This window comes from Biomphalaria glabrata, chromosome 10 (genome assembly GCF_947242115.1).
Source record: "Biomphalaria glabrata chromosome 10, xgBioGlab47.1, whole genome shotgun sequence".
NCBI lineage: Eukaryota > Metazoa > Mollusca > Gastropoda > Planorbidae > Biomphalaria > Biomphalaria glabrata.
The window spans coordinates 23,969,188-23,985,276 of record NC_074720.1 but is presented as its reverse complement, the minus strand read 5'-3'; the positions used below and the strand labels follow the sequence as shown (position 1 = coordinate 23,985,276).

General features: G+C 34.2%; 1 protein-coding gene across 3 annotated transcripts in view; it reads right to left on the bottom strand.

Annotated features, from left to right (window-relative positions):
• Positions 1-354: 354 nt before the first annotated feature.
• The window catches only part of LOC106062769 (uncharacterized), a 57,164-nt gene continuing 41,429 nt past the window's right edge, over positions 355-16,089 (bottom strand). Inside the window, exons 8-11 of one of the 3 annotated variants that reach the window (XR_008780113.1) lie at positions 12,066-12,154; positions 8,903-9,038; positions 7,999-8,112; positions 355-458 (exon numbers count right to left, since the gene is read on the bottom strand). Coding sequence is in view for 2 of the 3 variants with exons in the window: in XM_056043724.1 (XP_055899699.1) it covers positions 361-458; positions 8,903-9,038; positions 12,066-12,154 (323 nt within the window). In the remaining variant the exon portion in view is untranslated. Of the gene's footprint in view, positions 459-7,998; positions 8,113-8,471; positions 8,654-8,902; positions 9,039-12,065; positions 12,155-16,089 lie in introns of those variants that run through there. The other 2 variants (XM_056043724.1, XM_056043725.1) reach the window with 2 other exon arrangements.

Sequence of the window (16,089 nt, the reverse complement as noted above, 5' to 3'; positions counted from 1 at the left end):
CACACACATACATCTAAATATATATTTTTTCGCGAGGGGTGGGGTGGGGGCGGAAAAAAATTCCCCCCACCCCGAAAAAAAAATCCTGGCTACGCCCATGTGGGTATGTACTTGTTTTTAGTATATTTAGTCACTGCATGAAACATTAAAATAGTTATATTAATAGTAGGCCGTATCTAGGCTGGGAAAAAGCTATCTTTTGATGCCTATTTCATTCGAATGTACTTGAATACAATGTGAATGTGGAAGTACAATTACACGTACTCCTCTCTCTCTCTCTCTCTCTCTCTTGCAGTGTTTAGACTCAAACAAACCAAAAAGAACCAAAAAAAAAGCGAGGAAGTAAGAGGAGCGTTTGATTCATTTTTTATTAGAGTTGCTGTCCTTTGATGTACCAATCAGTGCTGAAATATGCGAGACCAAGACGTTCAGATCCAACAGTACAATGCCTCCAAATACTGTTAAAAAAAAAGGCATAATACAGTTACTATGTAAACATTGATGCTCTCCCTTCTGGCTCAAATTTAGTTTTTATTGAACAATGCTTAAAAAAACAATTCTTCTCGAATTGATATAAATAGCAGCCCTAAAATCTACACAATGACCTCAAATTCTTCAATTATGGTCTCCTTCAGTCGCGAAAAGGTAATGAATCATAACATAGATTTATGAGATCACTTGCGTAATGAATCATAACATAGATTTATGAGATCACTTGCGTACCGTCCCCCCCCCCCCCCCTTCTGAAGAAATCACACAATTTGTAGGTGAATTCTTTACTTACGTTAATAAAATGTACTAATTATTTATATTATAAAAATTTTTAGATAATGTCGCCTCCCCCCCCCCCTCTCTCTAATATGTTGGCCAATTCAGTGAAGAGGGGGGAAATTACATCCATCACCCTCCCCACCTAAACCCTTGGAGTGGGAGGTGCATTTTTTATGCAGAAATGATAGTTTGTGAACAAAATAAGTTGAATATCTATATGCCATTTTTAGCGGCCCCCGTAAGGGGAAAAAGCCGCTATTAGGTTTGTGCAAAATGTCCGTCTGTCCGTCTGTCCGTCTGTCACACTCAGATCTCGAAAACTAGAAGAGATATGAAAAATATTATTTCATCATTAAATCCGGCTTGAAAAGTTTAGGTGCAACGGCTACTTTTGGTTTTCTAAAAGCAAACCGTTTAATTTATAAAATTAATTATGCAAGCGATTTTTTCATAACAATACACCAATTCTAAAACAATTACGTAAATGTAAGGGAGGCAATGTTACTATATGCTAACAAAGATGGACAATTTTTGTGTATTTTCAGTATCACTAAGTCAAATATATTTTTAAAATGTACAGGAAATGTTTACAACAAATACAAATAATAGTTAAAGACGTTTTTTCTGGTCAACTAGCTGCTAAAATTAAAAGAAAACATTTCTGTTTGTTTATAAAGGCTAATAATGCACTTTGTATGTAAATATCACGCACATTTTTTTAAATGGACTTTTTATGCAGCGATTTTCGTGCAGTAGCGTAACGTCGCAACATGATCAGGTGCTAAACCAATTCCTTAAACTTTTTTTAAAAATCAGATTTTATTTATTTTTTGTTTAGTGCCCCCATCCGAATAAAAGAAGCTTTTTTTTGTGCGTTTTGTCTGTTGGTCGGTCTGTCCGTCACGATTAGATTTAAAAAACTAGAACTCTAAAAGCTATTGAAAATCTGATTTACCCTTTAATGTTCCTCCCATAACATCTCAATAGTTTTAAGTATCTAAAATTGATTGTTCCGGATTTTTGTGTGCAAAACTAATCAACGCCAACAAATGTTTGTTTGCTCTTCTAACTTATATTACATTCAATTTCCATGCTTAAACGTTGCAAAAACACATTATCAATAATATGTTGTTCCGTTTTTTATGTAAATAGCATATTAATGCTAAATCATAATCTCTATACTGACTTATATTTCATTAATTGTAAAAATGTTCCGGATATTGTTTTATAAAACATGAATTATGCCTAATGATTGTTTGAAATCGCATAAGGTTTTTAAAAAAAGTAATTTACTAGAATTGATTACTGAAAATTACTTTTTAGACATTTAATTTTCTTGTAAAACATAACATAGAAGTTTTGTAATCGATAAAGAAAGTTCCGGATTTTGTTTCTTACAAATCGTCGCCAGAAATTTCCGAATTTATTTAAAAATCTACTAACGCCAAATAATTGTTTGAACTCCCTCTTCTAATTAATAAACAAATAATCTTCTCATTTACGAAATAATGTTTTTACGGATTTTTATAAAAAAATATTTTAACTCACTACTCTCTTACAGTACATTTAACTTTCTACCTAAAACATTAAAAAATCTAATTATCGTTAATATTATGTTTCGATTTTTAAGGAAAACAGAATCCAAACACCAAAGTAAGGTATGAAAATCTCTCCACGTGGCTGTAGTACATCTAATTTTTATACGAGACCATCCAAAAAATTTAATTAACGGTATTAGATTTATCTGAAATTCTCTTTTTCTTTTACTATTTATACAAACATCCGGAACAATCTATTATATAAACCAGTGGTTCCCAAACTTTTTTGTCTCGTAGACCCCCTGCCATGTTTTCTGGTTTTCGGTAGACCCCCTACTCAACTTGCAAATTTTTGCAAATTCATCAACATTATTTTTAAACAAATTTCTAACTGTAGTGCGTTGAAGAGTGAAATAGTAATTTAAAACTACACAACTACGGATATAATGTTTTATATACAAATCTGTTTTTCTATGAATTAGTCTTTCTAACATTAAATATTAATTAATTAATTACTGAATATGCCTTAAGTATCATTGTAAAAGGTTTCGCAAAGAGCAGTTTCTCGTGTATTTCTTGATCTCTCACGTGTGGCTCAAATATTAAATCTGCGGAACTGTTTTATTAACAGGAGAGGGGCAAAGGCGAGTAACTGGAGCCTAAACCAGGTCTCGTCGGTCAACCTTAAAGAAATATAAGGAGACGGTGACCATTACCGCCATGTATCCCTGGGCCGTCCCCTCTTCTTCTTTCCTTGTGGGTTCCAGGCTAGGGCTTGCCATGTTATGCTGGATGCAGGCTGGCAAAGGGTGTGACCTATCCATTTCCCGCGTCTCTGAAGGATATCTACTTCAATGGGCTGCTGCTTTGTTTTTTGCCACTGTTCCTCATTCGAGATCTTGTCTGGCCAGCTGACTATAAGAATCTTTCTCAGGCAGCTATTGATGAATACCTGGATTTTTTTCATGGTGGTGATGGTGGTTCTCCAGGTCTCTTCTCCATAAAGTAGAATCGGCTTAACAATGGTGTTAAAAAGCTTAATCTTGGTGGTGGTGCCTTTTTCCCTAGATCCCCAGGTGTTCTTCAGCTGATGGAAGGCTGCTTAAGCTTTACCATGGCACCGCGATTTGGAAGCAGATGGGCAAGACGTGGAGACAGTTGGAGTGTCTCGCCCACAACCGATATGCTTGGAGAAAGCTGGTTGGTGGGCGGTGGTCTATGCCCAGAAAGGACCACAGGCATAGATGAGATGAGATGAGATAAGATGGTGACCATTAGAAAGTTTGTAGCACACAGCGCTACACCTTGTCTGGCCAAACTGTATTTATATCTTTTGCAAAGATTTACATAAGAAGGTTTTAATTTTATAACTCATGCCACCGAAGCGACCTTAAACTGTATTGTCGCTTAAAGAAATTCTTTTAATAGTAACAGATGTAGGATTTTGTAAAAAAGTAATAACAATGTTTGACCTTTGCTGTTTTCCGTATTTTGCTATAAGTAAAGAAATCTTGAAAGACGCTCACAAACCATCATCTTCTCTATATGATGTCGAACAGAGATTTTGTGAGTCTATTCTGAACTTTAAGTGTTCGAAAGTTTTTCAAATCTTAATTTTTGTCAGGGTGGCATTGTCTCAGATGATCATCCAGCGTAACTGGTCTCATATCGTCATAAAAGAGTCACTTAGGCAACTGCGTGTTTGACAAGGAAGGATTGAATCCCAATTTTAAATAATTAACGCTGTACAGTCTACATTTCTTTTTTTTTTTAAATATTAGTTACATGTAGACAAAATTAAGATATTTAAATAAGTATTGAAATTGAATACAAGAATGTTTCGTTTCAATAGCAGGATAAATATTGAAAGGATTAACTCTGGTACAAATCATATATTAGTGTATGAAATAATTACATTAATGGAATGTGAAAATTAAGTTACGACCTGCTTAAATGAAATCTATTACCGTAGACCCCCGTGGACATCTCATAGACCCCCAATTTATTTTTTTACTTTCGTAGACCCCTTGGAGGTCTTCGTAGACCCCTGGGGGTCTATATGGACCACTTTGGGAATCACTGATATAAACTTTTCAATTGTGTTCATACCTAAAAATTATTGCGATGTTTTGAAACGTAAAATAAAGGTTAATCAATTTTTAATAACTTTTAGTTGTTTTTTTTATATCAAGATAACGGACAGACCGACTGACAGACAAAACGCAAAAACAATGTGGCTTTGATCCTTTTTAAATAATATCTATTAGAACTCAGTGCACCAATGTCTATGAACCCTCGTTAAATATCTCGTGTAAATAAAGACATTTTTTTTTTATGGTACCGGTACTAGCCTATTGTGAGGTAATGGAATTTTTTTTCTTTGACGTCATATGAATGGACTCTTTAAATGTAATGTTAAAAGAACGCACTCGGTGCACAAATGTCTATTAACCCTCGAAAAAATTGCTTGTATTAATGAAAACATATTTTAGTCTAACTAAGCCTTGTGACGTAGTGTTTTTTTTCCTTTGACGTCACATGGAATGAATTCTTTAAATGAAATGCTAAAAGAACGCACTCGGTGCACCAATGTCTATGAACACTCGAGAAATGGCTCGTGTTGATAAAGGTGATTTTTAGTCTAGCTAGGCCTTGTGACGTAGTTTTTTTTTTTCCTTTGACGTCATATGGAATGAATTCTTTAAATGAAATGCTAAAAGAACGCACTCGGTGCACCAATGTCTATGAACACTCGATAAAAGGCTCGTAATGATGAAGGCGATTTTTATTCTAGCTAGGCCGTGTGACGTAGTGTTTTTTTTTCCTTTGACGTCATATGGAATGAATTCTTTAAATGAAATGCTTAAAGAACGCACTCGGTGCACCAAAGTCTATGAACACTCGATAAATGGCTCTTATAGATGAAGGCGATTTTTAGTCTAGCTAGGCCGTGTGACGTAGTGTTTTTTTTTCCCTCTGACGTTATATGGAATTAATTCTTCAAATGAAATGAAAAAAGAACTCGGTATAGTAATGTTTATTAAGCCTCGTTATGTGACTCGCGTTTAAAAAAAGAATGATATCTTGATTTAGATCTAATCTAGATTTTTTAAACTAGATCTAGATTTTTATTACAGTATATCTAGACCTGGATTTATATTCTAATTAAAATTATTTTAGAGACTAGATTAAGATGTAGAATTTCAATTTCTAAACTTAAAGTGTAAAAAAAAAGTGTAGATTTTCATTTCCAAACGTTTTGATCAATATTGTAATGTTTTAATATACTAAAACTAATCTACTATTTTTTATTAAATTTAAATTTACGGCAAATGAATCTTTGAAACATTATTACTTTTGACCATCGGATGGCTGCCTGGTCGTGCGGTTTGCGCGCTGGACTGTCGTTTAGATTTATGGATGGCCCAGGGTTCAAACCCTGCCCGCTCACATCCCCCGTCGTCCTGCGGGAGGTTTGGACTAGGAAGTAATTATCTTCAACTCTGAAGGAACATCCGAAACGTGTAAAACATTTTACATCAAAATTAAATCACCTCTTGAATATTATTTGCGAATATGCAGATCCGACAGGGATCCGACTTCGACGGGGGCCGCCTCTGAGTTTGTGTAACACAAACTCTCTTTGTAATCTTGTTTTATATTATGTCGCTTCCCTTCTAGTATATCATATTTTGTGAACAAAAATAGTTTTATATCGATATACTATAAGCTACTTATATATATATATACCGGTATATATTATTTTGAAAACGGCTCAAACGATTTTCTTTAAAATTTCAACGTATATGTGTATAAATGAGAAAAAACATTCTCAACTCAGTGGCCACATCGGGAAAACTCGAGGTCGACCGTTATATCGCTTTGAAAATGTTCATAATCGAAAAATTAATTTTGGCTAGAACAGGGGTGGGCAACCTTTTTGGATCGAGGGCCGCATTTCTTTAAATTTGGGAATGGCGGGCCGCATATGTATATACAACTTAGAAAGATACTCTAGCTAACTTTTAATTCATAGTTACACTGTATTATATTCATGTTTCTTTTTTCCACACTCCACGTTAAGGAATTACAAGAAGAGTTAGCAATTTCTGAAATCAATTAATAATTTTTTTTAAGATTGCTGTTGTCTTTTTATATTACAATAACTACACTAATATACAGTTGTACTTAATGTGCAGTATTTTACCTTTTACACTCGTGCATAATGTTCCGGAACTATGGAACTAGCTTACTAGTTGTTACCCTTGTGACTGCTGTCAAATTACAGTCAGTCGAAATCGACCAGTTTAGTTTCCCCCCCACCCAAAATAAAATGCTTGTTCACTGAATGAGACAATATATGTTCCGAAAGTTAAATGTCGGGACGAGCGAAACCCGCCCTTGTGGAGCATCATCAGAGAATGCTGAGCATGTCCTTCAATGGTGCATACTAAATCAGAGACCCGAACAGGACTCTGGCCCCAAAGCCCTCCTATAGAAACAAAACTATTTGGAGAACTGCCTGTATCTGGAAAACATTGCGCGGTTCATCTTAGATATAGAATTACTGATCTGAACCTTCCAACATGTGAAATGAGAACAAAGTGTTGACATACAGATTCTGCCACCCAAAAGAGTCCTGTGGAAGTACTGACTGGAAATTCTCTTTGCTCGGAGTTATGTCCTCTGGAGCTGAATCAGCTTCTGTGCTAAATGGTCAGCTGATGATTTTGAAAACCGGTTATTGACGTCTTAAAATTTGCTTATATAAATTGCAAAATTAAAGAATCTAATTAAGTGTTGTACTTTTAATCATTTCAGTAGAAATAATTTCACCTTTCAGCAAAGAAAAATGAAAAAGCCTGTTTTCTTTTGCTTGCTTGTAGAAATGGGAAAGCCTTGTTTGAAAAGATTTAACATCCATTTACATTTCATATGCAAAAAACTCATTGCAATGGCAATTATGAAATCTGAAATCTGTCTTCCACTCTTCATTAGAAATATTGGTAACAAAGTCACAGTCAGTGTCTTTCAAGTAACAAAACAATGTCTTCCTTCAGATTTTATAGTGTTCTCGTTTACCTTGCCCATGCTCTGATATAGGAAATAATGGTTTATTTTGTTCATAATCGGAACTACCTGTGGTTTATACGCCCTAGCCCTAATAAGTAAGATTACTATTCGTATTACACTATCATGAAAGTGAAATTTTATGCAGCTTTGTGCAAACTTTCCTGTTTAAAGTTTATGGTTGAGGTATTAAAAAAAAAACACCATTTTACTCAGTCAAATATCGAGCTCCACCAGTTGTCACCCTTGCCATCTTCTTCCAAGCCTACCCAACATTCAACATAGTTCTTCATAGCATTGAATAAATACTGATCAGAGATTGTGTTTTGAATTGAGTGTATTAATGTATAGCCAATTAGCAGAGTCTTCGTTTGCTTGAAACTTTTTATAATGACAGTTTCAATAATTTATATTTATATTATTTTTAATATATTTGTATTTTTATAAGTATATACTATGGGCACACCTGACTTCTGTAGGTGTCGGCGGGCCGCATAAAACAGTCCGGCGGGCCGCATGTGGCCCGCGGGCCGTAATTTGCCCACCCCTGGGCTAGAATGTTTTGTGAATGAAAATTTTCCATGACGTCAAAATGAAAAAAAAACTTGACACCGCTTACGTCACTAGGCTCCCAGTAGTACACTAAGACATTTCTTAGCAAACAAGAACATGTTTGAATGAATCTATTGGCCTAATGAAACATTTGCGCACCATCTTATTGTAGATTGATTTACTATGAAAGAGAAAAATTGAAATTAAATTTGCCAATGTATGATTAATTATTGTTTAAAGTGCTTTTGAAATTGTTTACACTTTAATTGCGTAGAGACGTGTAGGTAGCGTATACGGGCTATTATAATATGAAGACATTAGTGAACTCGAAGTTGTCATGGTATAACTGTGCATGACATGAAATACAAGTTATCATTATAATCTTGTTTAAAAAAAAATGATTTATATATATATATATATATATATATATATATATATATATATATATATATATATATATATATATATATATATATATATATATATATATATATATATATATGTATGTATGCATATAATATGCTTACTTAATTTTTCAAAGCAAAAAGGTATACTTGCAGAAGATCAAAATTTGTCACTACATATTGTGCCTTTTCCTTTTGACAGTTAAATAATATTCTTAGCACCCTTCCGCATTGAGGGTCAGTGTAACAATTCATATATTGTTAGATAGGGGTCTACACTTATGGCTAATGTTGGACTAGACCACAAATACAAAGTGCCTGTAGGTTTATCATCAGTGAGACATTTCTTAAATAGGAATTTAATCATCGTGACAAGAAGAACATTTTGACTACAATTTATGAAATATTGAATTCATTATGCCAATGTTTATTGTTTGTTATCATGTAAAAAGGACAATAGTGAGTTACCTAAGCATATTAATATGAACACTAGTGAGTTACCTAAGCATATTAATATGAACACTAGTGAGTTACCTAAGCATATTAATATGAACACTAGTGAGTTACCTAAGCATATTAATATTATTCCCAGGGAGCCAATACTTCGTGCACTTGGTCTCTTGTCATCTATACTATTCAGTTTTCTAAAAGATGCTGATGTATTGGAGGCATCCACAAGTAGTTCACTGATGATCTTTTCAATCTAATCAGGAACAAAATATTTTGTAATAATGCTCTAAAATAGTGTCTTTTCTAAAAGTAATAACTTGATTCTATTTAAAAAAGTAATAACTTGATTCTATTTAAAAAGTGATAACTTGATTCTATTTAAAAAATAATAACTTGATTCTATTTAAAAAGTAATAACTTGATTCTATTTAAAAAGTGATAATTTGATTCTATTTAAAAAGTGATAACTTGATTCTATTTAAAAAATAATAACTTGATTCTATTTAAAAAATAATAACTTGATTCTATTTAAAAAGTGATAATTTGATTCTATTTAAAAAGTGATAACTTGATTCTATTTAAAAAATAATAACTTGATTCTATTTAAAAAGTAATAACTTGATTCTATTTAAAAAGTGATAATTTGATTCTATTTAAAAAATAATAATTTGATTCTATTTAAAAAGTGATAACTTGATTCTATTTAAAAAGTGATAACTTGATTCTATTTAAAAAGTGATAATTTGATTCTACCTTACATTCTTCCTTACACATTCTTCATGAATGACTTACTTCCTTACACACCTTCATGAATGACTTACCTTCTTCCTTACACACCTTCATGAATGACTTACTTCCTTGCACACCTTCATGAATGACTTACTTTCTTACACACCTTCATGAATGACTTACCTTCTTCCTTACACATTCTTCATGAATGACTTACCTTTTTCCTTACACATTCTTCGTAAATGAATGAATTTCTTCCTTACACACTTTCCTGAATGACTTACTTTCTTACACACCTTCATGAATGACTTACCTTTTTCTTCCTTACACACTTTCATGAATGACTTACTTTCTTCCTTACACATATTCATGAATGACTTACCTTCTTCTTCCTTACACACTTTCATGAATGACTTACTTTTTTCCTTACATAGCTTCATGAATGACTTACCTTCTTCTTCCTTACACATTTTCATGAATGACTTACTTTTTTCCTTACACATCTTCATGAATGACTTACCTTCTTCTTCCTTACAAACTTTCATGAATGACTTACTTTTTTCCTTACCTTACACATCTTCATGAATGACTTACCTTCTTTTTCCTTACACACTTTCATGAATTACTTACTTTTTTCCTTACACAGCTTCATAAATGACTTACCTTCTTCCTTACACACCATAATGAATGAATGAATTTCTTCCTTACACACCTTCATGAATGACTTACCTTCTTCCTTACACACCTTCATGAATGATTTTTTTTTCCTTACACACCTTCATGAATGACTTACTTTTTTCCTTACACACCTTCATGAATGACTTACCTTCTTCCTTACACACCTTCATGAATGGATGTATTTCTTCCTTACACACCTTCATGAATGACTTACTTTCTTCCTTACACATCTTCATGAATGAATGAATTTCTTCCTTACACACCTTCATGAATGACTTACCTTCTTCCTTACACATTCTTCATGAATGAATGAATTTCTTCCTTACACACCTTCATGAATAAATGAATTTCTTCCTTACACACCTTCATGAATGAATGAATTTCTTTCTTACACACCTTCATGAATGACTTACCTTCTTCCTTACACATTCTTCATGAATGAATGAATTTCTTCCTTACACACCTTCATGAATGACTTACTTTCTTCCTTACACACCTTCATGAATGAATGAATTTCTTCCTTACACACCTTCATGAATGACTTACTTTCTTCCTTACACATCTTCATGAATGAATGAATTTCTTCCTTACACACCTTCATGAATAAATGAATTTCTTCCTTACACACCTTCATGAATGAAGGAATTTCTTTCTTACACACCTTCATGAATGAATGAATTTCTTCCTTACACACCTTCATGAATGAATGAATTTCTTTCTTACACACCTTCATGAATGACTTACCTTCTTCCTTACACACCTTCATGAATGACTTACTTTCTTCCTTACACATCTTCATGAATGAATGAATTTCTTCCTTACACACCTTCATGAATGACTTACCTTCTTCCTTACACATTCTTCATGAATGAATGAATTTCTTCCTTACACACCTTCATGAATAAATGAATTTCTTCCTTACACACCTTCATGAATGAATGAATTTCTTTCTTACACACCTTCATGAATGACTTACCTTCTTCCTTACACATTCTTCATGAATGAATGAATTTCTTCCTTACACACCTTCATGAATGACTTACTTTCTTCCTTACACACCTTCATGAATGAATGAATTTCTTCCTTACACACCTTCATGAATGACTTACTTTCTTCCTTACACATCTTCATGAATGAATGAATTTCTTCCTTACACACCTTCATGAATAAATGAATTTCTTCCTTACACACCTTCATGAATGAAGGAATTTCTTTCTTACACACCTTCATGAATGAATGAATTTCTTCCTTACACACCTTCAGGAATGAATTAATTTCTTCCTTACACACCTTCATGAATGGATGAATTTCTTCCTTACACACCTTCATGAATGACTTAATTTCTTCCTTACACACCTTCATGAATGAATGAATTTCTTCCTTACACACCTTCATGAATGAATGAATTTCTTCCTTACACACCTTCAGGAATGAATGAATTTCTTCCTTACACACCTTCATGAATGACTTACTTTCTTCATTACACATCTTCATGAATGACTTACTTTCTTCCTTACACACCTTCATGAATAAATGCATTTCTTTTTTACACACCTTCATGAATGAATGAATTTCTTTCTTACACACCTTCATGAATGAATGAATTTCTTCCTTACACACCTTCATGAATGAATGAATTTCTTCCTTACACACCTTCATGAATGAATGAATTTCTTCCTTACACACCTTCATGAATGAATGAATTTCTTCCTTACACACCTTCAGGAATGAATGAATTTCTTCCTTACACACCTTCATGGATGAATGAATTTCTTTCTTACACATCCTGCTTGACTATTTTTTACACAATAAACCTTTCCATGCCTGATATTTAAAGTCAATCTAAGTTTAACAGTAGTAATTAGTCACCTACCTTTTCCTCAGGTGTTAGTACAAGGTATTCAGGTGAGAGTATGATAGGGGGTTGGTCACAATCGCAGTAGCAAACAGCCTCCAGCCAACCTGACATAAAATATTTTTCTTGTTTATTGGAAATTTACTAATAAGTTACCACTGTAGATACTCTGTTAATACATTATATATATATATATATATATATATATATATATATATATATATATATATATATATATATATATATATATATATATATATATATATATATATATATACTTATCTACCAATACATGTGTATATTATATTTTTAAAAATATAGATGGCATTGTCTCTGATTCTGATTGAGAGATGTAGTGACGTGACCACTCAAACCCAGTTGCGATCTCTATATTTTGCTACATCAGATGCATACCAATTCGTTGTCCTCAAGGAGTCTATTTCAAAAGCTCTTCTTTTAGTCTCAAATGTATGTCCCACGACTTTCGTGAAAGTTGCCCAGTTAGATCAAATACGTCTGCACATTTTGTCTACAAACACTTCCGTATGTTATACATGCAAATAACTATTTCTATTAGATTTGCATTATAAAGAGACTTTACTCAAAAGCCGACTACAAAATGCATTTATATATATATAAACACTTCTACAAATACAACTCTACATGATGTCTACGTGTAAATCCTGTCTACATACATTACAACTCTACATGATGTCTACGTGTAAATCCTGTCTACATACATTACAACTCTACATGATGTCTACGTGTAAATCATGTCTACAGAAGTGGTAGAGGCGACAAGCCGCGGCCCCTCAGGCGTATTTACACTTTCTCCTAGAGCTTGCAAACTCTTTAGGATTAAAAATGGAAACTGAACGGGTATTTCGAAAATGGCTGTAATGATTTTCCTAGAAATGTGTATGTCCCTAGGAAAAAAATAACTTCCTTATTCGCCAGTGAAGACTCTGGATTGATCATTAAAATTTTTCAAAATATATAAACATATTAAAGTAAATTTGACAGAGGCATAATATGGAAGCTGATGAATCATTACAGAGTTCCAACAAAGTTGGCCACTATCATTAAACAGTTATACAAATGGCTCATCATGCCAAGTACTACACAACGGAAAGTTGACCATGATTTTTCAAAGTTGAAACAGGAGTAAGACAGGGATGTTTGCTTTTTGGTGGTGATTGATTGGGTCATGAGACAGAGATGTTTGCTTTTTGGTGGTGATTGATTGGGTCATGAGACAGTCTTAGAAACAAAATCGAGATACAATGGACCCTAACAAAACATCTGGAGGACCTGGATTTCGCCGACATCTGCCTCCTCTCCCATACGCAACCAATTGCTCAGAAAAAGCTGCCCAAACTCTCAGAAGTAGCAAAAAAGACTGGACTTCTAATCAACAAAAAGAAGAGAATCAGTAACAGACAAGAGAGCCAGGCCAATCATACTCTATCCATACAATATGGGAAGAACAGCCATGGCAAGAAGCACTTCACTTATATGGGAAATAAAGACGGTAGAGCTGATGTCGATATACAAAATGGATGAGTCCGTTTGCCCTTTCCACTCTTCGATCAATCTGGCGCTCCAAGGCACTGTCTTTACAAATTAAGATACGAATCTATAGCACAAACGTTAAGTCTGTCCTTCTGTACGGTTCAGAGACAAAAAATGTCACAAAAACAAAATGTGAAAAACTTTGCTAACAGATGCCTACACCGGTTATCGGGAATTAATTGGCCCAAAAATAAATAACTAGTCTACTTGTGGAAGAGAGCCAGACAAAACCCATAGCTATCGAAAAGTGAAAGTGAAGCTGGATAGGAGACACTCTGCGAAAACCAGCTCCCAATGTTACGGGCACGACATGGCCTGAATTGTGCCAAAAACTCAAAAACTCAAACTTCCAATGTTGCAAGGCAGGCACTTGATTGGACTCCGCAAGGAAAGGAAGTGGGCAGGCCCAAGCAAACCTGGAAGAACCAAGTTCGGTGGAGAGGTGCGGCCCTTTGCTCAGCAGGGCGTTCACATGATTTAGTGTGTAAGTCAAGTCAAAGTCAAGTCAGTAAGTTAAGTCAAAGTCAATTTGGCTTACGTCTTTACACGGCTTCATTGGATTCAGAACAAAAAGTTGACTGAATAAAAGATGTACAGGAACTATTGGCGCACCGTCCTAGGTAGAAATTCTGAGCTGGGCTGTAGAACAACTTGATTGAGCCAAACTCAAGGGAAAGACTTCTTGCAACTATAAGTATAAAGCTTGTCTTCGAGTCCGAAGATTAATGAAGAATGCAGTTCCAGCTGTGACCTACATATTTTGCAAAATTCAGGGCAAGCAAAACCATTGTCCGCCGTTGGTCGATTAAGATTTTCATTTCTCCGTCTACACTACCAATCAAGCATGACTAGAAACAAGAAACATTTAGAGACGTTTTTAAAAATACAAGTTTTCCTTTTATGGAGCTTATTGCTTTGCTCTTAATAACTAATGAAAGATATTTGTATCCCACTCGCATAATTTTAGTTTTATCCAAGTGTATGCGGAGACCAATTTTGGGTGCAACTCTGTCTAGGCTCTCCGTCATTTCTTGAATGAGTAGTGCAACATCATCAGCAAAGTCCAAGTCCGTCAATCGGAGTTGTTCATGCCATGGAATACCAAAGGCAGTCTGGTTCATAGCTCTCCTCATTATATAGTCGATGGCTAGTAGGAAAAGGAAGGGAGATAAGATGCACCCCTGTCTGACGCCTGTCTCGATTGTAAAAAAATCTGTTGTTCCCTCTTCTGTTTTAATGCAGCAACTAGACAGACTGTAAAGGTGTCGTAGAATCTGGACGAATTTTTCATAGTGATTCTCCGTGGACACTATCGAGCGTTTTTTTTAAGTCTACGAAACTGATCGTTAGCCGTTGTTGGTAGTCAAGACTTTGTTCTTTGATATTTCGTAAAACGAAAATCTTCTCTGTACATGGTCTGCCTCTTCGGAAATCTGCTTGTTCTTCTCTGAGCCTTTCATCTACAGACAGAGATAGATCACTCATTCTGTTAACAATGCACTGTCCCCCATATTTTAGCATTTCAGCTGATATCATGTCTAGCCCTGGTGCTTTGTTATTCTTTAGCACTGCAATATATATATATATATATATATATATATATATATGTATATTCTACATCGACAAACAAGTTACACAGATTAGCAATTCCTGATAGTAAATGCCGATTAACTAATTAATTCATTCACGAGTGATAGAGTTTAAAACAAAAAGGTGAAAAAAAAATCAAGTGAAAATATAACATAGGAATGCTATTAAGAAGTTTTACAAAATTTTCAATTTATAGCTATTTGTTGTAAAATGTTTGACATGTTTCGAATAATCCTTTAGAGTTGAAGAGAATCTACTTCCTAGTCCAAACCTCCCGCAGGACGACGTGGGAACAACAGAAGGAAGGGACCATCGAGACCACCAAACGACAGTCCAGCGCGCTTACGCACGACTCGGTCGGATATCTTATTTTACTATCCGGTTCCGGCCATATATAAAAAATGCTATTCTGTGCACCCATAGTAATAACAAAACAAATTAAATCCAAAACCTAATGGACAAAAACAACTATTTTTCTTCACATTAAAAATACATCTGGACACAAATGACGCCTATAAAACCTAGATATTTAACATTCCTTAGACATAAGACATTAAAAATACATCTGGACACAAATGACGCCTATAAAACCTAGATATTTAGCATTCCTTAGACATAAGACATAAAAAAACAAACAAAAAAAAAAGGTTACAAAGAAAGTATGTGTGGAAACACAAATATTCTATCAAAAGCAAATTTCAGAGAAGAATGGAGAAAGAAAGTTGATAGATCCTGTGTGGTGCCCCAACGGTCCAGCAGACCAAGGGATAGGTGAAAGTGAATGTGAAGTTAAATGTGAACCTGGCCTAACTGATGTCTTTCAATGAGTATCTAATTGATCTAATTATTCAAAGCCTTAAGAAAAATATGATAATATGAA